Genomic DNA, 22,707 nt, shown 5'->3' with positions numbered 1-22,707 from the left:
CATATCTAGCCGCGGCAAACTCAGCTAAGGGGTCGGGCAGTAATAATAATATAGTAACCCAAAGCATAAATTCACACATCTTCGCCTTGCAAAATCAATAGTACTGCAAGCCTGTTCCATGACCGGATTTCGGGTATATTCGCCCCGAGAATACCTTCCAAATGCTCAATAAATGTGTGCAAAGGACCATAATATAGCGATGTTGGCGCCACTTACCCACCGCGGCCCTATTAAGGCAAGCTTAGTGAGGGTCATCCCTTCGCCTGAGCGGCTACATATCCAATCAGTCAATGCTATCAATAAGAACTCTACAAAAGGTCGTTTTCTTTATAAAAGGCTGCTCGGGGATTTGGTACGGTGCTCGTCTAATCATCAGGGTATGACCTGCAGAAGCGGACTCCTGGAATGTCGCGTTACCCTATAGTGGTCAGACTATTGCATCTTGATTGAGAGCTCCCAACGGATTTTGGTGCGGACTCGGGAAGAAATCAGGTAGAAAGCTGGTGGACTTCATCCGGGTGCCGCAGTGGTAGCCCCGCCCTGCAATGCAGAGCCAATGAATCGGAGTTTCACCTCCGTGAGCGCGACTGCGGCGCTAATCTGTGGGGCAGCCTCCGCAGCCAACCAGATTAATTGATTGATTGACTCAGAGTGATCTACAGTTGGTCCCAGCCCTCTTGGCAGGCACGGTCAGCACCTATAGCGTACGCAGCCACATCTGAGAAATACTTATTTTGTCGCTCATCCATGCAGAAAATAAATTCCCCTCTGACACGTCCAGTGAATCTGCGGAATTTGCGGAGGCAATTGAGGACGAAAGCAACAGCAAGATCAATGTCTTATCGGGGTTTCGGTTATTGTCACTCGAAATGTTTGGAAGATCAGCGATGTATATATTCTTGAGAATTGTTGCAGGACCCTTACCGTTCGATGATATTTATCCGCCTTTTAATTGTCTCACTCTTCAAGTATATATATTTTCAGGAGTCGACGTATCGTACTGTAGCCCTGTCGGCCTGTGAAAGAGGGTCTGGGATACAAGATTGCTCTTCTGCCTAGACAAAGGAATCCAGTGACTCTCCAGCGTCGGTTCTTCCGCGCAATCTATGGTACGGATTGGAGTAAAGGCTTTCCTGAGTACGTTATTTAAAACGCATGGGCAATGGCAGCTCACATAAATAAAATAGTTGAAACAAGCATCTTTCCCCTTAATGGGGAAAGATGACCTGCAGCCTTCAAAAAAGAGCCGGGTTTTGAGGGAGGGAAGGCCTTTGTCCAACATTATTACCCCCTCGGAAGCGGACCCACCGGTCAGGAATAGTTTATTCTCCAGAAGTGACGGGTGTCCGTGAGCGCCATCCAATGGTATTATTTTCTTGCCGCCGACCTGTGGCTTTCACAAAAGTGTCCCATCTCTGGAAGACAACTTCTTCGTAACAAAAATAGCGTGAGGGGGCCAAGGCCATGAAAGCTCCGATTTGGAGATTGTCGACTTTTAATTCCGTGTTAACAGCGAACAGGAATAATTTTAACACTGCGAAAAATTTATCACTGGGAAAAAATAACCATAGTTAAGATTACTCTATCTACTTGCAGATGTGACGGTTAGCACGACACGGGAATTGGCCGCCCAACTCGCAACCACCCCGATGGCAGGAATGACTAAGCATCCTGTCCGCACAAGTCGCAAGCCCACTCGGAAGAGCTCAGGTGGGGTTGTCTAAATTCTTAGGGTGGATTTGCACGCTTCCCCACGTCACGTCGCATTTCTTCCTCATCCTGTCTTCTGCTTCGCGCGTTCATAATCTTGGTTCTTGATGTCGTAATCAACCTTTCAATCATACTGTTGAGGACGGAACGCAGCTCTCTTGCCCCCGAACTATTACGCGTTCTTGGCGTTCCGCTACTCCCAGTACCTGGATTTTGTTGGACTCGGGCGAGCGGCGCAATGGCTATGAACTTTCCCCAGCTGAGCGGCGCAGGTATTATGATTTTAGAAATATGTGGATGTTATCGGCGATTTTGAGCTGACTCTATCTTCCAGCAAAGCTGCAACAGGTCACTCGGCTTCTGGATACCCTGAACACAGACCTACAAGAGAAACGTCTTAGTGCCACTCGTATGTCTCAACAATCAAAAGGCCACTTGATCTGCTATCAAAAGTAATCTCACACTCCTTTCATTGCTTAGAAAAGGTTGAGGCTCTTCTGCAATTGCGCCAACACGGTACCAACCCTACCGATGCAGGACCGATTTATTGCAGCGATGTACGACGGGCAACCCTGTGCTCCCTTCCCACGCTCGCTGGATATGATGGATGATCTGACGGACATTGGCAGGGAATCGGAATACTGGCACAATATGGAGTCGAAGGAGAGACTCCTGATGTACGGCGGGCCGCGCTACGCTGTATTGCAAATGCCCTACTTCTCGATGCGAAGATGCGCCAGTTGTTTGCGGACACCGGCTTCGGAGGCAAATTGGCCCAAAGACTCAAGGTTCGACATCAGACGCCAACCGGAAGCTTTAATGGAGATTAACCTGCGCGAACCTTCAGACCGATAACTCAGAAGACGAAATGGTCATAAGTCGCATTTTGTTTTTGTCAACATACGACAGCACCATGGATTTCGAAATCTTGATCAAAAATCACTCCTTGGGAGATAATGTCAACTATGTGTGTCTTTCAACCGCTCCTTGAGGTTGTTTTTCGCTCTGCTGACCCCAACAGCAATTGAGTCGCCATGCCAAGCAATTTCCAAAATCCGGCCGCTCCCCCTTGACACAAATGGATGAATTAGCTCTGACAGACACATTGAAGCTGATTTTCAATGTTTCGAAGCTCTATTCTGACCTTGCTGTCACCTTTTCTCCCTCTATTCCTCACATCCTGAAGATTATTAGTCGCATCGATATCCCAGCAAAACCATTGGACGGATTAGTTAGTTATCTGATTAACTGCCTATCTGTCCTTGACTTAGAGGAGAAAAGGGAGAAAACCTTTGAGAGCAATCCTCTTTTTCCCAAGTTCAACCAAAATTGCAATGTGGACAAGATGATCAACATCCTTGACCGAGCAGTTTCGGTGTACCGACCGGAGGAGCTCGAAGAGAAAGCTATTCCCCTTCTCCATTCGCTTATAATAATCCATGAAATAGCACCCGAGGGGCCCAGAAAATATATGCAGTGGCTTCTGTTACCTGAAGAGAGCGATCGCAGTCAACCAATTGGGAGAGACGATACTCTTGCATCGCGGCTCCTGAAACTCTCGACCAGCCCGTATCCGAATCTCAAAACTGGCATTTCGGAACTCATGTTTGTCTTGTCTGGAAAGGACGCAGAAAATCTCACACGACGGATTGGTTATGGGTTTGCGGCTGGATTTTTGGCTTCTCGTGGCATGGAGATCCCCCAATCAGCGAGTGAAGCCTTTTCAAGCGATGCCGATGGGTTGGATGGAGGTGTTAACCCAATTACTGGCCAACGCTGGGCTGCAGAGCCCCAGGATCCTGGCCCACCCATGACTGATGAGGAGAAAGAACGGGAGGCGGAAAGACTCTTTGTGTTGTTCGAAAGGTTAGTCATGTACCCTGCTTCAAGCGACGATTGCTAATTCTCAGATAGGGCGAGAGCAAATGGCTTGATTACAGTGGAAAACCCTGTGGCACAAGCACTTCATGAGGGAAGACTCGAGGAATTGCCGGACGACGCTGACAGCGACTAATTAGGTTTGATTGTCCCTTTAGATACCCCATAATTCTTGATCTTTGCCTTTTCGGTGGTGATGGATTTGATGGGCTTCGCCTACTCAGTGAATACATCTTGCGGAGTTATTCATTATATACCAATTCTGGGATCTTGGGTCCTCATTAAGCACAATCGGTTCAGCATTTATTCTCTACGTTTTCTTTATCATCCGTAGATGTGGTAGCTATTGACGCCCAGGAATGCGATGACGTTGGCGGAGTGGGTTTGAACCGGCAGTATCTCTCTCCGCCCGCCGAAAAAAATATTCGCGGGGCACTCAACATGCTCCCCCACTCTTGCTCTCCATCCCTAACCCATTCACTCGATCGTTCTGTTATTTCAAAGCGCTCCATTATACATATATCGCCAAAATGTCCAAGCCCTTCGACCCCGAGCAGGCTGAGAACCTGGAGGATGTATGCCGCACAAAATTGACTCACCACTTTGAGAACGGGCGTCACTGACAAACTCGCACAGATGGAGAAGCAATTTGCTGTCAAGAGTGAGTAGAATACTTTTTCTTGACGAGGTCTTCAATATTTATTGTCTCACGGATTACGCTTTCGCATTGTCAGAAAAAGCAAAGACTAATCTGTCGCTTCTCATGCAGCTGTTGAACACCTGATGACGTACTGGGCGATCCTCGAGAAGGTGAAAGGCTCTCAGCTGCGCCTCACCAAGATGGATGACGAGATCTACGATTCATTCAAGGAGGCTTTCCCCGATTTTGACCCTGCTGGCACCCTCGATGAGGAGCAGATGAAGAGCAAGGCTGGCAAGGAGCAGTGGCGCACCTGGATTTTGAAGTTCGAGAAAAAGATCGAGGATTACAACTTTGGTACCATGATCCGTGCTCGTGCGGATAGCGAGTATGAGCAGCATAACACCATTTTCGGTGAGTTTTACGCTGAGGATGCTTCATTCCAGCATCGCCCTGTCGGTGAGCTAATGTATGAACTTACAATCATCAGGTGTGCGGATGCAGTTCTACGCGGTCGAGATTGCCCGGTAAGTTTGATTAGTTGAGCTAGCCCGCCTGAACCTTGATGCTAACTCATGTAGTAACCGTGCTGGATTGAACGACTGGATTTATGAAAAGGCCCAGAAGACCAGCTCATGATTGCACTCCCTCCCTCTCTTTCCACCGGGCTTGACTGCATGGTCAAACCTGGCTCCCACCCGGCTCTTGGACCGACGGCATGTGCCTTTTCTTTGGCACCGGAATACAGCATCGAATTGTAAAGCTGGTTTTCAACAGGCAAGAGCATCGTGCGAATTCGGTATCTGGCGGGCTTTGTGGATAATGGCCGTGATGTGACATAGAATTTTCATCCGAATAGAATCTTTTTGATTCGAAGTTGGATTGGCCTTGGCCTTACTTTGACAAGGCCTTCACTTCAAGTGGCAATATACCCGGAAATAAATTTGTTTGCATGATTAACGTCTATCTCTCATTTCATTCATTTCAGCCTTTTGAGTTTGGTCAAGAGTGGCCATCGTCTCAGAGTGCCTGGCGGTGCGGGCTTTTGTCTCTCATGGTGCTGAAAAAGACACCTGCAATATATCTAGGCTACCTCGACAGAATATACAGACTTATCAGACTCAAACATACACTTCATTGATTTCCATTGTCGGCGGTCGAGTCTGAAGGGTGCCTATGCTAGCACGTGACCCCTGCAACAATGCTCGTCGAGTATTATTGTTCTCCACCAACATCAATACTTCCGCATTAGGATAATTCTTAGTATTGTCCTCTCTGGCCAATTAGGCCAACACAGCTTGTCAAAGGGTTTGGTTTCCCGTGATGGATTTTTCACATCGTTCTATGCGTCTTGATTTCTTACCATGGGCTGAAACCGTGATTCTTGCGAGACGGATCATTTATCACTTGCACCATGAAAACCTGAAACGGTGGCTGTTCAATCGTAAAACGCAGAGCATTGCATTGCGGCATGGCTAATTCAGGTGAAATGGTGGCCGGGATCAAACCAAGCTGGAAATCGTTGTTCAGCTTCACAGCCCGAAGACATCTATCGACTCTCGTCGCAGGAAGTATCTTTGCTCTTTTCGCTGGATGCGTGACTCCTGCTCTGGCAATATTTCTCGGCAACATCTTTGATTGCTTTATAGATTTCGGGGCTGGGGATATTCAAGCTGACAGACTCCGAAGTAAGGTCGGGACCAATTGCCTGGGCATGGTCGGGTTAGGAACTGCTGGATGGTTCCTCAATGGGGTATACTTTGCTACCTTTGTCGCCTTTGGAGAACTTCAAGCCTCTCGTGTTCGCTCAAGTATCTTCAAGAAGCTACTAAAGCGAGATATGGAATGGTTTCAAGCCCAGAAAGAAGGATCTGGCGCTTTATTGTCGAAAATTCAAGCGTGAGTTGTACCACCCGGTCGATTAATTAAAGCACAAGAGTCTCATACTTTCAATAGCCATATCAATGAGCTGCAGACGGCAACTTCGCAACCCCTCGGACTTCTTTTGCAGTACTCATGTCGATCATTGGCATCCCTAGTGCTGGCGTTTTACACTTCATGGAGCTTGTCTCTGGTGACATTAGCAGGAATCCCAATTTTCACCATGATTATCGCCCTTCTTTCCGCCCGAATGAAGCCCAATATTGAAAAGCAACAGGAGAAACTGACACAGGCGTCTAAAATTGCGAATAATGCGATCACATTTATTGACACTGTCAAATGCCTGAATGGGCAGAAACTTGAATCACGGAGTTTCTCGAGTCGAATCGAAGAATCCGCTGCCTATTATCTCCGACAGGCTGTTCTAAACTCGTTGCAAATCGCTTTTATCCGGTGGATGATGTTCGCAATGTTTGTTCAGGGCTTCTGGTATGGCGGCTCGCTTGCACGCGAGGGGAAACTGTCATCTGGTGAGATCCTGCGTACATTTTGGGCTTGCCTGACCGCCGCCCAGTCAATTGAACAAGTACTTCCCCAGATGATTGTTCTTGAGAAGGGCAAAGTTGCCAGCGTCGGTTTGAAGTTAGCTTTCATGGAACATGTATCGACAGCTTTCAAGGACGAAATGAACGGAACTAAGTACCCTCAGCACTGTGAAGGCGATATTGAATTTAACAACGTCGGTTTTATCCTCTGGCAACTCCATGGCAATATTTCATGATGCTGATTGTTTCTCTTAGGTGTCTTTTGCCTATCCATCTCAACCTAACCACTATGTCTTACAGCCATCTACGTTCTTTTTTCCGGCGGGAGAGACAACCTTCGTTATTGGCAAAAGCGGCTCGGGCAAAAGCACATTATGTCAGCTCTTGATGCAGTTTTATCTCCCAAACTCCGGTGAGATTTTGATTGATGGACACCTAATCCAATCCCTTGATATCAACTGGATCCGAAATAACATCACCCTTCTGGAGCAACGAAGTGTCTTGTTCAATGACTCTATCTTGCACAACATCGCTTTCGGACGGCCAGATTATGACGCTGTTACTAGACAAGATGTACAAGATTCGATTGATCTTGCAATGTTACAGGGAACTGTTCATGAATTGCCAGAGGGACTCGATACGTGTGTTGGTCTCGGTGGAAACCTTCTCAGTGGCGGCCAAAGACAACGGGTAGCTATCGCCCGAGCCAGGCTACGAGATACGCCAATCTTGATTCTTGATGAGCCCACAAGCGCTTTGGACTCTGTGAATCGTGTGGCAGTTATGGACTCAATTCGCCGATGGCGCAAAGGGAAAACAACTATCATTATCACTCATGATATGTCACAAATTACCGATCATGATTTTGTCTATATCCTAGAGAATGGATCCATCGTGAAGAATGGCTATAAGGTTGACATCGAAAAGCAACCCGGCAGCGAAATTTATTTCGCTTTGAACAAGAGGATCGATGATGGACCAAAAGCGTCGAAACCGGAACAAGCTAACAGTGGGTACTGTGATTTTGATCGGGAAATATCGCTACACGAGAGATTACCAGACGTGAATCTTATGGTGCCCAAAAAGACGCATCGAAAGGCGCGACAGTCATGGGCACAGCATCATATCCCTCCAAGTTTTCGCTCAAATACATGGTACATTACAAACAAACGTCAGTCCGCTTACCAACTTGAGAGGGACAGCTTTGCCATTCTAGAGTCTAGACCATATTCCTTCCTCAATCTGCCAAAGGATGAAGTTTCTCTAGATCAGTCAAAAAATCACCATTCGACGTTTTTTAGAGAAACCGAAAATGTGCAGATCGAAGACTGGTCTATGGGCTCTAAAAATGATCCCTATTCCATGTCAATAATCTCACCGAAAGTCCCTGAATTAAAGCGTCGCAGTCTGAATCGCAACTCAGAGAAGCCGAAAAAGAACGAGGACCAACAAAAAGAAGTACTGACCCCATTATCTCATATTATGGGGACCATATGGCCTAGCTTGACTTCCAAGCAACGGGCAATTCTCTTCCTGGGAGTTGTGTCATCACTGATGCACGCAAGTGCAACACCAATATTCTCGTACTGCCTATCGCAATTGCTTAGCACTTTCTATGCGGGAAACAACGGAGATAAATTGACCAGAACCTGGTCACTGGCCGTACTGGGTGTCTCGCTTGGGGATGGGCTAGCATCCTTTTTCATGCACTACTCTCTCGAGTACTGCGGAGATGCGTGGATTAACACGTTCCGAAAAAGAGCATTTCAGCGAATCCTTGACCAACCGCGAGCTTGGTTTGAGCAAGATGGCAACAACTCTTTTCGGCTCTCGTCTTACCTTGACCAGAACAGTGAGGATATGCGTAACTTGCTGGGGCGCTTTGCAGGATTTGTCCTTGTCGCTATTTCAATTACAGTCATGGCAATCATTTGGAGCTTGATTGTATGCTGGAAGCTAACTCTGGTCGCTCTCGCTTGTGGCCCTGTCATCTATGTCATTACACGAGGCTTCGAGGGGACCAATGGCATCTGGGAAAGACGTTGCAATGAAGCCAACGCAATCAATTCGGAAATTTTTACAGAGACTTTTACAGAAATCTTCACAGTGAGAACACTGACGCTAGAGGGATACTTTCACCAAAAACATGCAAAAGCTGTTGCTAGAAGCCTGAAAACAGGATTGAAGCGTGCGATTTACACTGGGCTACTCTTCGGTATGGTTGAGTCAACAGTTGTATTCGCTACCGGTGAGTTGTTCTTGGTTCGGGCTGTTTCCAAAACATTTGATACTAAATTGCATCGGCAGCTTTGATTTTCTACTACGGTGCCATACTAGCAGCATCTGAATTCACTGTCAACAATGTCATGATGGTATTCTCGCTTCTTCTGTTCAGCATCGGATACGCGGCCCAGATATTATCTTGGAGTAAATCAAGCCTCTGAAGTTTTACTAGATCTCATGTACTGACACTTTGAGATAGTACCCCAGATCAATACTTCTCGTGAAATCGCAACGCAACTCCTTCGGCTCGCAACACTTCCTAAAGGAAAGTCTCATGAGGATCGCGGCTACCTGAAAGTTTCAAGCCTCACTCCAATAAAAATGACTGGTTTGAACTTCCGATACCCATCCAGACCTGACAAAGTAGTCTTGAAAGGGGTCTCAGTACAAATTACCCGAAACTCTTGCACGGCGATCGTGGGCCGCTCTGGATCTGGCAAGTCGACTATCGCTTCATTGTTGCTTGCGCTTTATGAGACACCGATTTCGCATACTGGGCCTCCTGTCCTCACTCTTGGTGGCCAGAACATACACGTTTTGGATGTACCAAGTCTTCGTTCCCAAATCGCCATCGTCTCGCAGCAACCAACGATATTTCCGGGGACAATATACGCCAACATTAGTTATCCATTGGGCGATCAGGTATCTCTTCAGCATGTCCGCACAGCAGCCCAAGCAGCTGGTATCGAGGATTTTATCTCTTCACTACCAAAAGGGTATTTCACCATCATTGGCGACGGAGGAGTAGGCTTGTCTGGGGGGCAGAAGCAACGACTCGTCATAGCTCGCGCTCTGCTCCGCGAACCCCAAATTCTCATTCTAGATGAAGCTACTTCCAGTTTGGACCCAGCTGGGGCTGAGATTGTACGAAAAACGATACAAGAGCTGGTTACGAGGCGGCACAATTTAACTGTCATCATCATTACCCATGCGAAGGAGATGATCGAAATCGCTGATCATGTTATTGTGCTTGACCAAGGAGCTGTAGTTGAAGATGGCCCATACCGAACCCTTGCGCGCAGAGTAGGAGGAAGGCTTCACGAATTACTACGTGATCCCGAGGAGTCTCTTGATGCCTAGAGACTATTCAAGCCTGTCGATTGGGGTTTCTTTTACGATGACTGTTTCTCTTGATCCGATCACACTATGCCCTTCACTCCTACACCAGTTTTTTTTCCGAGCATTAGAGGTGGCAATCAACAAAATACAAATAAAAATTCTGTGGAGATTGAATCCGACCTAGAATTTTGTTCAATTTACCTTCCGTAGAGCCCAATACAGATATTGACTTCAATGTCTATGGCTTCATGCTTTCGAAAAGAGACTTGTCAATGACAATTTGAATGTTACATCCACGCCTGTGTACCGTAATTTATTCATTCCACGCTACGCTCTACTTCCCAAAACCAGTTATTTCTATTCTCGTGCACGCTCTTCATTTGTCCGCCATTTGCTCGCCCACCACGTTTCTCCACTAGCTTCACACCCGATACCATGAGCCACCAATCACCCACGCAAGCCATCTTGGGGGCCAAATCCTTTAGAAGCTCCCCTCTCCATTGTGCCAAGATGTACCGAGGCGTGGCTGAGACGCAGTCTTGTTTACCAGAATTATAAGTCCTCAGCCCTATGCGAGGATTTGTTTTTCTTTTTCGTTTCCCCTCCAATTTCCAAAGAAACACCTGCCTTCGGATCTTGCAATCTGTTGAAGATCTAGTTATACATTATGTCAAAACCTACTCTGATCTTTTCGCCTGGCGCGTGGTACCCACCGACTGCATTTGACCCGCTCATCGAAAGACTAGATGGCTACAATTGTCATACGATTGCCTTTCCATCTATTCAAGAGGCGACTTCCGTGCAAGATCTCCAGCCCGACATCGCCGCTGTGCGATCCGTCGTGCAGCAGGAAGCGGATGCGGGCCGCGATATCATTCTGGTCACTCATAGTTGGTCGGGCCTACCAGTCAACAGCGCCCTGGACGGGCTCAGCAAGGCAGATCGCGAAAAGGTTGGGCAGCATGGCGGTGTCGTCAAGCTGGTCTTCCTTTCGGCCTTCATCCCGGATGTCGGCGAAAGTCTGATCGGTGCGTTTGGGGGGCGTCCCACCGAGTTGGTATGTGCGAAATGTAAGTTATGGAACGCCAACCCCCCACCCCTTCCCCTACCCATCTGGAAAATAGACTATCCATAGCTACAATGCCCTGTTAAGATATCAAGCAGGAAAGTGAGGGCACAGTCACCGCGGATGACCCCTTTACATTATTTTTCCACGACGTCCCCGATGGAGAGCAATGGGCCCAGACCCTTCGTCCACACGCGTGGGCCACCAAGAACGCTCCAGCCACGAGTGCGGCCTACCTGCAAATTCCTTCTGCATATCTGCTGTGTGAAGAAGACCGTGCGATCCCACTCGCTGTGCAACAGCTGATGGTGGATCGGGCGCAGCAGAAAGGCGCTAAGATCGAGACAGAAAAGATCAGCACCGCACATTCACCCTGGCTTGCCGCTCCAGACCAGGTGGCGGCGTATATTCGGAAACACGCTGGTGAGAATTAAGGCTCAGTGGCACAGTGATTACACAGATTGATGAGATATCATGCTGTACGTTTTGAATTATACAATAGAGCGTATAGAGCGTGTAGATATATGCAACGCAGATAAATATTGAATTCCAACCGGATATCCTGAGTGGTACTGGGTATCCAAAAAAAAGCAAAAAGGCTCAACGGAAGAACGACCCGGAAAAGCAAAACAAAGCCTATCTACATCTCGTGTGCGTAACGTAGCATTTCCACCTCCATGGAAAGCCCATCCAATACGAGGAGTCGACATCCATCGTGTCGATCGCCCGATCACTTCATGCAGGACAGCTTGCTGAGCACTTTCTTGAGACCAGCAAACCGGGTGTTCGTCTGGTTGTCCTGGGACGGCGCGGTCTGGTCCTGATTCGTAGTCTTCTTGGTCGAGGAGCTGCTGCTGGATGAACCGCCCACTGTGACTGTCAGAAGCTTGGGGTTGGAATCATAAACACTACCGGACTGGTCTGTTCCGTTGGTTGGCGCCACGTCGTCGTAGGGGAATGCATATCCCCGACCGTCGAGGGTGGTGGCATGGCAGATCCGAGAATAGTGGTTCGTCACGGCATTCTGGTAGTAGTTGGACACGGTGCCTCCGTTCGGTTGGTTGGTGACGGTCAACATTGTCGAGCGATTGAAGGCAGCGGCCAGACGAGCGGTGATGGCGTCCTTCGTGCTATTGCCTGTACTAGCGAAGGCACCAGAGCTATTGCTGAAAATGTCGGCCGTCGAGGGCTGCGAATACGAGATGTTACCGGTGGAGAAGTTTAATGTGCCATTAGAGACCGTCGCGGTGACATCTCCAGCATCTCCTTGTGTGTTGACTGTCAGCGTGGCGCTGGCATACTTGGACCAAACGGAGTCGACATAGGCATCGTAATAGGTTGAAAACAAGGAGCTGTTCAGGTTGATGCCGTTGTTGGGCGAGACCGCACGCAAGTTTGCCCCATTCTTGGTGATGATCAGCTTGTCCCAGCCGGCACTATCACTGTTGTTTTGCGTTTTCAGTGCAGTGCAAATGGTATCCAGCCCATTGGATGGGAGACCCTGAACAGTCGTCGTGGTCCCAGATGTATTTGTCAGTGCCAGGGCGATGGGCAGCGACACGAAGTCAACAAAGGTAATGTTCACATAAAGTTGGGAACTGTTCCAGGTGAACTCGCAAAAGTCCCAGTACAAGTTATAATTCACGTCTGATGTGTTGGAGGAAGAAGGCTCCACAAGCGCCGGGCCAGGGTTTAGGTAAAAAGTCAGTTTACTATCGCGGCAAAACCAAATTCGCCCTCCCGCAATATGCGGGATTGTCACCGTCTTCGTGCTGCCCGATGCACCGAGTGGAATGGCGCAGTCAACCGCGAGCGCCGTCCCAGTTGATGACGGCGAAGTTGGGTAATAGGCTGTGGTACCATCAGCTTGCAGAAGAACGAGTGCATTGTTATTGTCAATCGCCTGGCCTGTGATGTAGGCATAAACCGTATTGGAACCGGTTTGGTTCTTCAGCGCAAAGTTAAGGGTCGACATGTCGCGGGGATTGTTAGGGAGGGGCTACAACGATGCCTGTCAAGCAAAGACGCCAATGGTATAATCAAAGAGAGGCCCTTCAGGAACAGGAAGGTAGCGGGGCTGCAGAGGAATGTGGGTTTATGCAGACGATATAGCCATATGCGAACGGACCCATAATATAGTCCCCTCCCCGCAAACCGACGTGTCCCTCGACGCCTGTCATTCCTGTTGAGTAGGGCAGGCTGACGAGACCCGGTGATGCAGCGTTGCGATGACCTCACGCAGTGTCCCTGGCCATTTAGTGGCGCCGATTGGCCGGGCCGTCACCATTGCCAACTCGCTTGTGTCGATCTTTGCTGGGACGAGACCCGGCATCCGAAGGATGCGGTCCCCGAGCAGCGGCGAGCCCGGTCGGCGCCACTGCGGGATCATTCATTGTGCGCAGATGATCTCTCAACCGCGTGTCGATCTGCCCCGGTTTGCGGGGCGGATTCGTGGTTGGGGAAAGCAAATTCAGGCACATTATGCACGGCTAGTGCCGGCGTGGAGAAGGCTTGAAGGTGGGAAGGTTGGTAAGACGGATGGAGAGGACCTGGTGATCTCGTCGTCTTGGCCTCCCTTGGCTGCCCGTCTTGCGTTTCCTCTTACGCCACAGGATGCTCGGATTGCCGGGGAAATACTATATATCAGACCATTCACAGCATTACCAATTTGGATTTTTTAGGCTAGATGCTTGTCTATCGCTCGCCTGATCTAGCCTTCCGCTCCTCCCAGAGGGCCTTAGGACTGGGCAAATCCACCTGAGGAAAGCGACCATCCTTGCTGTAGGGTAAGAAATCACTTGTTTCGACCATCCAGCGAAACATCTGGCTTTCCATCAGCCGAGCCTGATGCACAAACCGCGGGTCGGCTGCCAAATTGTGCAGTTCCAGCGGGTCGGCTCGACGGTCATACAGCTCTGCCGGTTCGTACAGCCTGTAAATATAGGTCCAGTGGTGATCTCGCATCGAAATCGCCTTTCCGACCCATCGTGTGTCTTCATGCTGTAGTTGAGACTTGAGATCGTAGGGGAATGATGCCCGCTCGAGGAGGGGCTCTTCGGACAGTAAGAAGCCTCCTTCCGAGAAGGCAAATTCGCGATGGGGTGCGTCGTGCAGGATCACGGGCAGCAGAGACTTGCCATTATGAGGGAAAGTCTCGTTGATCCCGCACAGTTGGAGCACAGTCGGAACCAAGTCCACCATCTCCGTCATGCAGTCGCGAACCAGTCCGGCCGGTATACCTCCGCCGGCGATGATCAACGGCTCGCGCACGAGGGTCTCAGACAAGCCGCTCGGCCATTTTTCGATCAGGCCGTGGTCTCCCAGATACTCTCCATGGTCGGTGAAGAACATGGTGATGGTCGAATCCCAGAGCCCCTTCGAATCTATCTTGTCCACAATCCGACCGAATTGGTCGTCGAGTCGCGATATCATTCCATGATAGGTGGCCGACACTTCGGCCCATATCTCGGGGCTCGCTCTATGGGTGCCATATCGATCCCGGATCATCTGCATATATACAGGTTCATATCCTGTCTATATGTAATATCAGATTCCGTGTTTCATCTAAAGAATGAGGCAGGAAACAGGAGGCAAAAGATACAGGGAGACGAGGGAATGATGCAATACGATACCTTGTCTTCCGGTGAAGATGGCGGGGGCATCTCCTCCCGCTTGTACATCGAGAAATAGGGCTCCTCGACTGTGAAAGGACAATGCGGGAAAAGCAGCGGTAGAAACAGCACCCATGGCCGGTCGTCGGGCGGGCACTCGAGCCATTTCTCTGCACTTCGAATCGCGGCTTCGTCGTAATCCACTGCTTTGCTCGCGTCCCGGCGTCCCTTATAGAACAGTCGCTCCCATATGCTGATCTCCTCTTCTGGACGCTCATCTCCCTCCCCCCGATCACCTTGGTGACTTCGGGCGGCTCCAAGAATCCATATTCAGTCAAGCTGAGTTCAGTGACCTGGGGCGCGAACAAGTCCCCCGCGGCGCCATACAGGCCACATGATAGCCGTGCTCCTTGAGCGACCGGAACAGATTCGGCTCCCACGGCTTGATCAAGTTTTCCAAGGACCGGTGGCCGGAGACATGGGGATACAGCCCGGTAAACATGGAGCATCGCGATTGTGTACAGACTGACGCTTGCACATAGCACTCTGAGAAGCGAACCCCGCGCGATGCGAAAGTGTCAATCTGTGGCGTTTTCACAACCCGGTTTAAACCCGAGCACTGCAAAGCATCATAACGCAGTTGATCCGGCATGAAGATGACGAGATTGGGACGGCCATTGGGGAGGCCACTGGGCGTATGGGGGATGACGTGGGGAGGCTCATTGGCGTCGATGTTCTGCATGGTTGCGGTGGCCGTGTTGGAGTGTCGATTTGTATCACACACATTCGCCCTTGCTCAAATGGGCTCCGAGTGAATGGATGATCGCGATTCATATACCAGTAACAACCAACTAAACGCCCAGTTCCTCTGACCGATAGCCGGTCAAGCTTTCACTGCGCCCCCGCGATACCTCAATTCCGATCGGATTTCTCACGGTCATGATCTACCCATGCCCTCCTGATCATGGAGAGTGCGCCTTCGCCTGTATCAGTGGCCACTGGGCATGGCAATTAGAGCAGGGTACAAAGAACATAGGACAATTGAAATTGACCGCTGGCCGCTGGTTCTTGCGCACTTATTACTTTCGCCTTCCATGATACAATTCGTTCTTTTGAATCTGCTGGATCGCCCGATCGGAGCATCGGCGGGCAAGCAACAGCAGAGTCGGCATCGGCTACCGGTGGCCGACAGCCGGCGTCTCCCCGCCATTTCCAGCCCCGCTGAGGCCACTTCATGAAGTAGGGAAGAATTCTCCTTTGAACATTTGATAAGTGGGTTTCGGATCCGACCTAATCCTGAATCTTATCATCCAATCTAAACTTAATCAGAAAATAGAGTATTCTTCATAATTTCCCACGGAATCTTGACAAACTATACCCTATCCCTTGGGCTCAGTAAGGATTCCAGTTACTGGCCCTGCAATCTGCTAATATCCAATCAGCCACATCTAGTCAAACAATAAATTAGGCAGCGAACTTCGATATCTATTACATGGGGCGACATTACAAGGATTACTTGGACCTCGTAGGAACATTTTCCAATAAATGGCATGCAATGCAGCGTAGACCAGAAAGAATCAAACGTCTCTCACAGGAACATCATGAATACCAGTTGAATCGTTTCCCTATCTTTCGAGTGGCGCATAGATTGCCCATTTCTCTCGAAGGAACCAACATAGATCAGGCTACTCTGGGGGAAGCACATGACCTGCAATACTTTCTTCAATATATCCCAATCTTGCAGGAGCACTTTCTCTCGACCTCGGATACAGAATACAAGTGATCTGTACTACTTCTGGCTGACTGTAAAGGCAGTATAGAGTCACTGAATATGGGACAAGCCCTAGGTATACTATTTAGCCAGTGATGCCCTCATCATGGTATCCCAGATTCTAAATTGGATTTGTCTCTCTATCTTGGTTCCAGCGTACTGTAGTCTAGCCATATCAGTTGGACCATTAAAACCCATATAGTAGTGAGCAACGGCAAGCGCTTCAACTCGCCTCATACGCCTAGCAAGCGTTGTGAACTTTCACTCTTCTCCGCAGACTTTTCTGGCCTCAATCGGTTGAGGTATCTATTTTGATAGTTTTGGTCGTGTTTATAAGGACTCAGTGTTGATTTTGTCCACGAACTCGGCCACCTTCTCTGCTAATGGCTCCTTCCAGGAAAGATGAGCCGAGTGGCCAGTCGGCGCGTGGTAGACTGTGAAAACATTCCCAAGCCGATGCTGCTCCGCGATCATCGCTTCCTGGTATTCTTTAGGTAACACGTAATCCTCGTCAAGCACTACGTAAGCACAGGGCAATGTTGCATACGCATTATTCGTGAGAATGCCGGTTTGGATTGGCGTAGCTGTCAAGGTTTTTGTCCACATTTCAGCCTCGGCTGCATCAAGGCCGTTGAACATCAACTTTGGTGCATCGACAATCGTACCGACCCCAGATAAACCGTGTTTCTATACCAGTGGTTAGTCAGCGTTCTTACAATAGGATAAATATTGGCCCACCCAGAATCGTAGCCATGGAGGCATTTCAAAGGTTTCGTTCTTTGATTGGAAATGATCGCTGACGGCCCAATTAAGAGGAATCACAAATGCCGAGTAATAGAAGATTCCAATTAATCCACCATTGTGGCCTTCTGCATCGCGAGTCTTGTACAGGAGTTCTGGGACTGCAGCCTGTGTTGCAGCCCAACCACCAGCGGAATGTGCTATCAAGAGAACTTTCTTTTTCTGCTGGATAATGAGCTGGTCCAGAACCTCACGAACTGTAGCCAAGTCATCATTGTCGCTGGGAAATCCCTCTGGTGGAGGGCCTCTGTCAAAGTCGGGGGCATTCACATCGCCAACATTCAGTTTGTTAAGATCGCATGTAGGCCGCTGAGGACAATGAGTCTCAAAGCCCAGAGAGCCGAGGGCGTGCATGAAAGGCTCGTACGGCGCTGGTGTATGGTAAGAGCCATGGACGAGAACGATTGCCGGTTTCTCTTTATTAGCAACCATTGTGAGATAATTTGCCCTTAATTTGATTGGCTCTGTTAGAATGTTACACTATTCAATCTCTCTAGAATTGGCTTGTCTAGTCCTCTTATTTAATGACACTATTTGGAGTTCAAAGGGGGCTTCCATTTCTGGCCCTCTAATGTGGGGACTTGGCCCCTTATTGCAGCCCCCATTAGCTCAGCCTTGGATCGAATGATGTACTCCGTAAAAAGGGTACGAGGCTGTTTTGGTGGATCTACCTGTACTAACTATATAAAGAAATAAGTGCGCAATAAGCCATTGAACTACGATATACAATACGGTGTACCCCGTACCAAATAGGCCAGGTAGATCCGCTTTAAGAAATCAAATTCATATCCACATTCGCATTCAAGGTTTAAATGACTGTGAATTAGTTCTACAGATATAGTAATTTGCCTTTATATTTCACGTAGAAGTGCTGTTGGATCCGACAATAATCTGGTGAGGGATAATTGGCGAGTTGATTCGTTGCGACGTCTACCCACTCTGTTTGTAATATTAACGTTGTATTGAAACTCAAGGGTTTCACGCTTCTAGTAGGCTTTCACTGGGCGATAGTCCTTCTCAGATTTTTGTAGTGATAGATTCTTGTGGTATCTGGTGTCAATCCACGTAAGGGCAACCAGATCGAAATTTCGTGCTCTTATGGTCCGGCCAAGTGCGGTGTGTATGGAACGAACGACCGTATCACTATACCGAATTAGGCGATCTTGGATTTGCCGCCTATTCGACCTATTCTTGGCCGACTCGCATTCAGACGTAGACACCGGTTCTACATCACTGGTCGGTAACAATATCAAGTGTCTGTACATAAAAATTTGACCTTGGCTATTCTTGATTATTTGAATAAAGGATCCTCTTCCTATCAAAAATGCATCTTGGCACTGTTTTCATCCTGCAAACCTAAAAGGAGACGCGCTGCCAAACCTGATTCGCTTTGAATATACAGTTCTAATAGACTCCTGAAAATACTCCTGAAAACGCCCTGCATGATCATTACATTCTTCTGCTAGGGCGATATCTACCAGTGTGGTCTTGTAGTCACACTGATGAAGTATGTTGAATCTATTGGTATCCCCATGCCGGATTCCCAAAGCACAATACGCAGAATGGAGGACGAATGACATTTACTGCTTTCAACTGGTTCGTGTAAGTTTACTACCTTCGGCTTGTGTGGTATGATTCAGTCTTTTGATAACGATTTGCTGCATCACTAGATCAGAGCGTCAGCTGGGCGAGCAACAGCAGATTCGGCATCCAGCCACGTGGTGTCTTCCCGTTATCGCTAGCCATGATGAGCCCACTTCATGAGGAAGGATTCGACGAATATCATAGCTTTTTTCGGGGATTTGCTTTCGTTCTGCAAAGTTCCGAAAATAGGCAATCAATAAGAGAATTCAAAAGATGTGGTTCGATGTCCACTTCATTGGGAGCTTTTCAAGACGTACGTAATGAAAGAACACCAGCCGGCTTTGCGGCGATCGCTCATTTTGGCTTCTCGCGGGGCTTATCATTTTTCTCGGTTGTGCGAATGGAGCTGGACTGGAGTTCTGTCTTCGCCTGCCACTCCATCTCTTTCTCACTGAACCAACCCCACCATGATCCTCTGTCTGAAAGCCAACTTTGGATCTCGATAAGGGTGCACATTGTTTTTGTCACCGCCCTGAAGGTTTGATTGCACATTTTACCATAGCTCTCAGGTAAAAAGCTTGTGGGATGAGGGATACGTATGCAAAAAAGATTCTTAATATTTGACTCGATTTAAGGAGACTGTTTGGGACAAATTGGGTCCAATGAAGAATTTCACTCTAAGCATGTGGTTCTCAAAGACTTTAATTTAGGAGATTTCTCATGTATAAAACACTCCTGAGGCTCTCCTTTTTCTTACTGGAGGTAACATTGTATTCACGGAGAGACCGATCGTCTGAGTGGAGATTTTGATGCCTTAGTAACGAATTCTATGCAAAAGTCTATTCCTTAATCAGTTTATCTTCAGGAACGGATGCTCCATGAGTTCGCGGGCTGTTTTTCTCTCATCTGGGCGCCAAGTGAGCATCATTCGTGCGAAAGATAAGAATTGCTCTTTCTCTTCTTGTTCGAGTACGGTGATGCTATCGTCAAGAGTTCGATCTGGAATCAGGTCATTGTGCAAGAATTTGCCTATCGAGACTGCATAAGCACTGGGTTTGACAAAGGGTGAAATATTAGCAGACTACCATCCTGACCAAAGAATGGCCCACCAAAGAATTGTTCCACAGTGTTGCAGAGAGTACCGTGTTCATTAAATAACTCTATAGGCCATTCGGCCTCTCGCATATTCCGAGATGCTGCAAGTATCTCTGGAGGAGGATAGCCTAACAAAGCAATCATCTCCGCTAGGTGCGATTTTGCGTCATATCGACCTTGTGCATCGTAAACCTGTTGGAATAACTCTTGGCCTTGGATCATATCCCACATCTAGAACGATGTTAGCTATCTCACCAATCGCACCCATAGAAGACGAGATAACTATACAAGAACACCCAGATTCCAGATATCAGTACTTGAGTCCCAACCACAGCCTAGAGTAACCTCAGGAGCACGATATGGTCTAGGTTGAATAGGGAGGATTCCCATATCGTCTTCATCAAGTTTTAATGATGTACCAAAGTCAATAATTTTCGGGATAATATTTCTCAATGTCCTGAGTGGCCCAAAATCACTACGACAGCGAAAAACGTGTTGACCAGAAGGGTCTGCCTTGTACTCCATTGGATGCTCCATTTGGAAATCCAGGAAGTCACCAAAAACTTCCGGGTCCTCGAAGGTGACCATCATATTCTCGAGTTTTAAATCTGCAGCTGAATGTTAACTAACTCATCACAAAATAGAAGCTAATCAGGGGAAAAAAACACGTACCGGTATGGACAACCTTACAGATCGTATGAAGATAATCGAGGCCGGCAAGGAGGACATAGATATATGTCTTGGTAAGAGGAAGCGGGATTCTTCCATTTTCAAAGCGCCTCTTAAAGATCGAAAATGGCTCCCTCATAGCTTGATATGCTAGACATAGATGCCGGCCTTCTGGGCCAGTAAGATCGAAAGAATCACGATGTGTCCGAAAAATTGCTAGGCCGCGATGCGTTGGATCAGCCTCGGCAATATGCTGTTCGATTTCACGTTCAGCATCAGCTCCCTCCTGGTTGGTGTTCCCGATTTTCAGCGCAACCACACGCTCAGGGTCTTCTTTATCTCTATTCAACTTGTTAATACAAAAAACTGCTACATAAATCATAAATCTGGAACTATACCCTCTCATATCGCGAGCAAGCCATACGGTTGAGGACATTCCCCAGCCGACCTTCGCCAGGATTTGATAGCGGTCGGCTAGCACATCACCAGGGTTTGCTGGATAAAAATTTTTGGGGTTATAATTTTGGTAAATCTCTTCATCCACCATCTCATCCTTAGGCAAAGGAGAACCAAGAGGTGGAAGCGTGAAAGGCTTTCTGCAGAGAGAAGACAATGGGCGTGTCATTGTAGCTTTGATGGCAGGTCTAATTGCCCTCATTTCGGTGCACCTTTCGACAGTTTAAATCAGAGGGAACATTTCAAGACTGCTCATATAAAAGCTTCAACCAACAGAGGGCAAGAGAAGAATGGAAATGGCGAGGGGAATCAACAATACCCAACACGTCACCAGTGATTGGAGCGATTCACGCTCCAACAGCACGTGACCTGTTGGCTCGACCTGGCGGTCCACAGGGGCTGAGGGACCCACTTGATAATACGTACAACAGTAATGGAAAATATCGATAGGCCAGGATTAATGAGTCACGTCACTCATTACTTGGTGAATTGTGTTATATTTGATATATTGCAGGCTGTTCTGTGTTGTTAATTCTGTTGGTGATCTCATTGTCTCCGTTCCAGTGATTCGTTCATAACTTACCCAAAAATCAATCGCACACTGGCAGAATGATGAACAAGGGTCCTTTCTTATGCTTTGAGGTGGAAAAGCAAATTTAATTCTAATCATCAAAGAAGTCCTGTCAATTCACAGAATGTTCTTCTGTATATCATTTCAATCTGAATCTATACAAAGAATGTGACACTGTATCCTAAGCGCTTGCATTTACCTATACATCCCTATAAGATGTGATTCTGCATGGGTGAATATTTCATGTTTGTGTGAGGATCTACAGCAGCCCCTGGGGCCAACTATGGAGCTCACACCAAATTCCAAAACACTCTCAAAGTACCTCTGTCATAGGTTGGACATGAAATCGGTCAATAATTATGATATCATATAGGGATAGACCTATACCATAGTTCTCATATTATTTACATACGCTCACAACCCAACTAGGACCGAGATTCTCAACTTCTTAAGGTACTTGCGGATATTGAATTAAAGTCAACAGCGGCAAGGGCATAAATGACAATGACATAATTCGCTGTTTGTGAGAATTACTACAACTTGATCCCCAACTCCTGTAAGTGCAGGCTGGCCAATATGAGATCTATATCGGAGATCCCATATTACCTGCACGCGCTCGTATTGCCTTTTCTATAGGAACCTCCAGCGTCTGTAGGTCCTGGATGGTACGAATTGAAGCCAGCAGAGAGGCAGTGGCATAAAGGTCAACCAAATAAGTTGCTATTTATACAAGCCAGCGTTAAAAACGACTCCCAGCAAACACATAAAGAGCTCGATCATTCCGATGAATGGATTCAATATCATCGACAGCCACTTGAATTACCAAAAAAAAAAAACACCGATCTCATCTCCCTTATCAGTTCTGGGTCCGGAAGCTATATCTTTATTGAAAATCTCTCAACATGTAATCTAGAGCAGCAACAACAGCAAAGTCGGCGGCGACTGCAGCAAGCCGGTCCTTTACCTCCAGTGCTAGTCAGAACCGGCAAATTCCGTGGGACATGAATGGTGTCACAGAGGCGGAGGGCGGTTGGGTGAAGAAGATCGGTGAAGACGTCCTCGATCAGGTTCCTGGCCTAGATGGGGT

General features: G+C 47.9%; 9 protein-coding genes across 9 annotated transcripts; 4 read left to right on the top strand and 5 right to left on the bottom strand.

Moving 5' to 3' along the window:
- Positions 1 to 1,948: 1,948 nt before the first annotated feature.
- Positions 1,949 to 3,724, top strand: N7462_008371 (synembryn; the record flags this gene model as incomplete). Its single annotated transcript, XM_057080086.1, has 7 exons — positions 1,949 to 1,982; positions 2,045 to 2,119; positions 2,191 to 2,267; positions 2,340 to 2,498; positions 2,558 to 2,677; positions 2,732 to 3,576; positions 3,625 to 3,724. 7 exons carry the CDS (start codon positions 1,949 to 1,951, stop codon positions 3,722 to 3,724), a joined length of 1,410 nt encoding a protein of 469 aa, XP_056930414.1.
- A 394-nt stretch (positions 3,725 to 4,118) lies between these two features.
- On the top strand, positions 4,119 to 4,867 carry N7462_008370 (polysaccharide biosynthesis domain-containing protein; the record flags this gene model as incomplete). Its single annotated transcript, XM_057080085.1, has 5 exons — positions 4,119 to 4,163; positions 4,225 to 4,249; positions 4,358 to 4,642; positions 4,719 to 4,755; positions 4,810 to 4,867. 5 exons carry the CDS (start codon positions 4,119 to 4,121, stop codon positions 4,865 to 4,867), a joined length of 450 nt encoding a protein of 149 aa, XP_056930413.1.
- Positions 4,868 to 5,699: 832 nt separating this feature from the next.
- N7462_008369 (ABC transporter ATP-binding protein) lies at positions 5,700 to 10,017 on the top strand (the record flags this gene model as incomplete). The annotated part of the gene is made up of 5 exons (XM_057080084.1): positions 5,700 to 6,127; positions 6,185 to 6,848; positions 6,910 to 8,902; positions 8,962 to 9,081; positions 9,137 to 10,017. The coding sequence occupies 5 exons, from the start codon at positions 5,700 to 5,702 to the stop codon at positions 10,015 to 10,017; spliced, it is 4,086 nt and encodes a 1,361-aa protein (XP_056930412.1).
- Positions 10,018 to 10,663: 646 nt separating this feature from the next.
- Positions 10,664 to 11,496, top strand: N7462_008368 (alpha/beta hydrolase; the record flags this gene model as incomplete). Its single annotated transcript, XM_057080083.1, has 2 exons — positions 10,664 to 11,066; positions 11,150 to 11,496. The coding sequence occupies 2 exons, from the start codon at positions 10,664 to 10,666 to the stop codon at positions 11,494 to 11,496; spliced, it is 750 nt and encodes a 249-aa protein (XP_056930411.1).
- A 296-nt stretch (positions 11,497 to 11,792) lies between these two features.
- Positions 11,793 to 13,037, bottom strand: N7462_008367 (glycoside hydrolase family 64 protein; the record flags this gene model as incomplete). Its single annotated transcript, XM_057080082.1, has 1 exon — positions 11,793 to 13,037. The coding sequence occupies one exon, from the start codon at positions 13,035 to 13,037 to the stop codon at positions 11,793 to 11,795; it is 1,245 nt and encodes a 414-aa protein (XP_056930410.1).
- Positions 13,038 to 13,317: 280 nt separating this feature from the next.
- N7462_008366 (uncharacterized protein) lies at positions 13,318 to 13,542 on the bottom strand (the record flags this gene model as incomplete). The annotated part of the gene is made up of 1 exon (XM_057080081.1): positions 13,318 to 13,542. The coding sequence occupies one exon, from the start codon at positions 13,540 to 13,542 to the stop codon at positions 13,318 to 13,320; it is 225 nt and encodes a 74-aa protein (XP_056930409.1).
- A 214-nt stretch (positions 13,543 to 13,756) lies between these two features.
- N7462_008365 (uncharacterized protein) lies at positions 13,757 to 15,415 on the bottom strand (the record flags this gene model as incomplete). The annotated part of the gene is made up of 3 exons (XM_057080080.1): positions 13,757 to 14,596; positions 14,695 to 14,977; positions 15,027 to 15,415. The coding sequence occupies 3 exons, from the start codon at positions 15,413 to 15,415 to the stop codon at positions 13,757 to 13,759; spliced, it is 1,512 nt and encodes a 503-aa protein (XP_056930408.1).
- A 1,359-nt stretch (positions 15,416 to 16,774) lies between these two features.
- On the bottom strand, positions 16,775 to 17,677 carry N7462_008364 (alpha/beta hydrolase; the record flags this gene model as incomplete). Its single annotated transcript, XM_057080079.1, has 2 exons — positions 16,775 to 17,131; positions 17,183 to 17,677. 2 exons carry the CDS (start codon positions 17,675 to 17,677, stop codon positions 16,775 to 16,777), a joined length of 852 nt encoding a protein of 283 aa, XP_056930407.1.
- Positions 17,678 to 19,679: 2,002 nt separating this feature from the next.
- N7462_008363 (uncharacterized protein) lies at positions 19,680 to 21,218 on the bottom strand (the record flags this gene model as incomplete). Its single annotated transcript, XM_057080078.1, has 5 exons — positions 19,680 to 19,858; positions 19,915 to 20,155; positions 20,213 to 20,532; positions 20,597 to 20,934; positions 20,992 to 21,218. The coding sequence occupies 5 exons, from the start codon at positions 21,216 to 21,218 to the stop codon at positions 19,680 to 19,682; spliced, it is 1,305 nt and encodes a 434-aa protein (XP_056930406.1).
- Between the last annotated feature and the right edge of the window lie 1,489 nt (positions 21,219 to 22,707).

Source organism: Penicillium macrosclerotiorum, assembly GCF_028827735.1.
Source record: "Penicillium macrosclerotiorum strain IBT 26536 chromosome Unknown utg000008l_segment0_segment0, whole genome shotgun sequence".
NCBI classification, from domain to species: domain Eukaryota; kingdom Fungi; phylum Ascomycota; class Eurotiomycetes; order Eurotiales; family Aspergillaceae; genus Penicillium; species Penicillium macrosclerotiorum.
The sequence above is the reverse complement of the archived record's forward strand: the minus strand, read 5'-3'. Positions and strand labels throughout refer to the sequence as shown.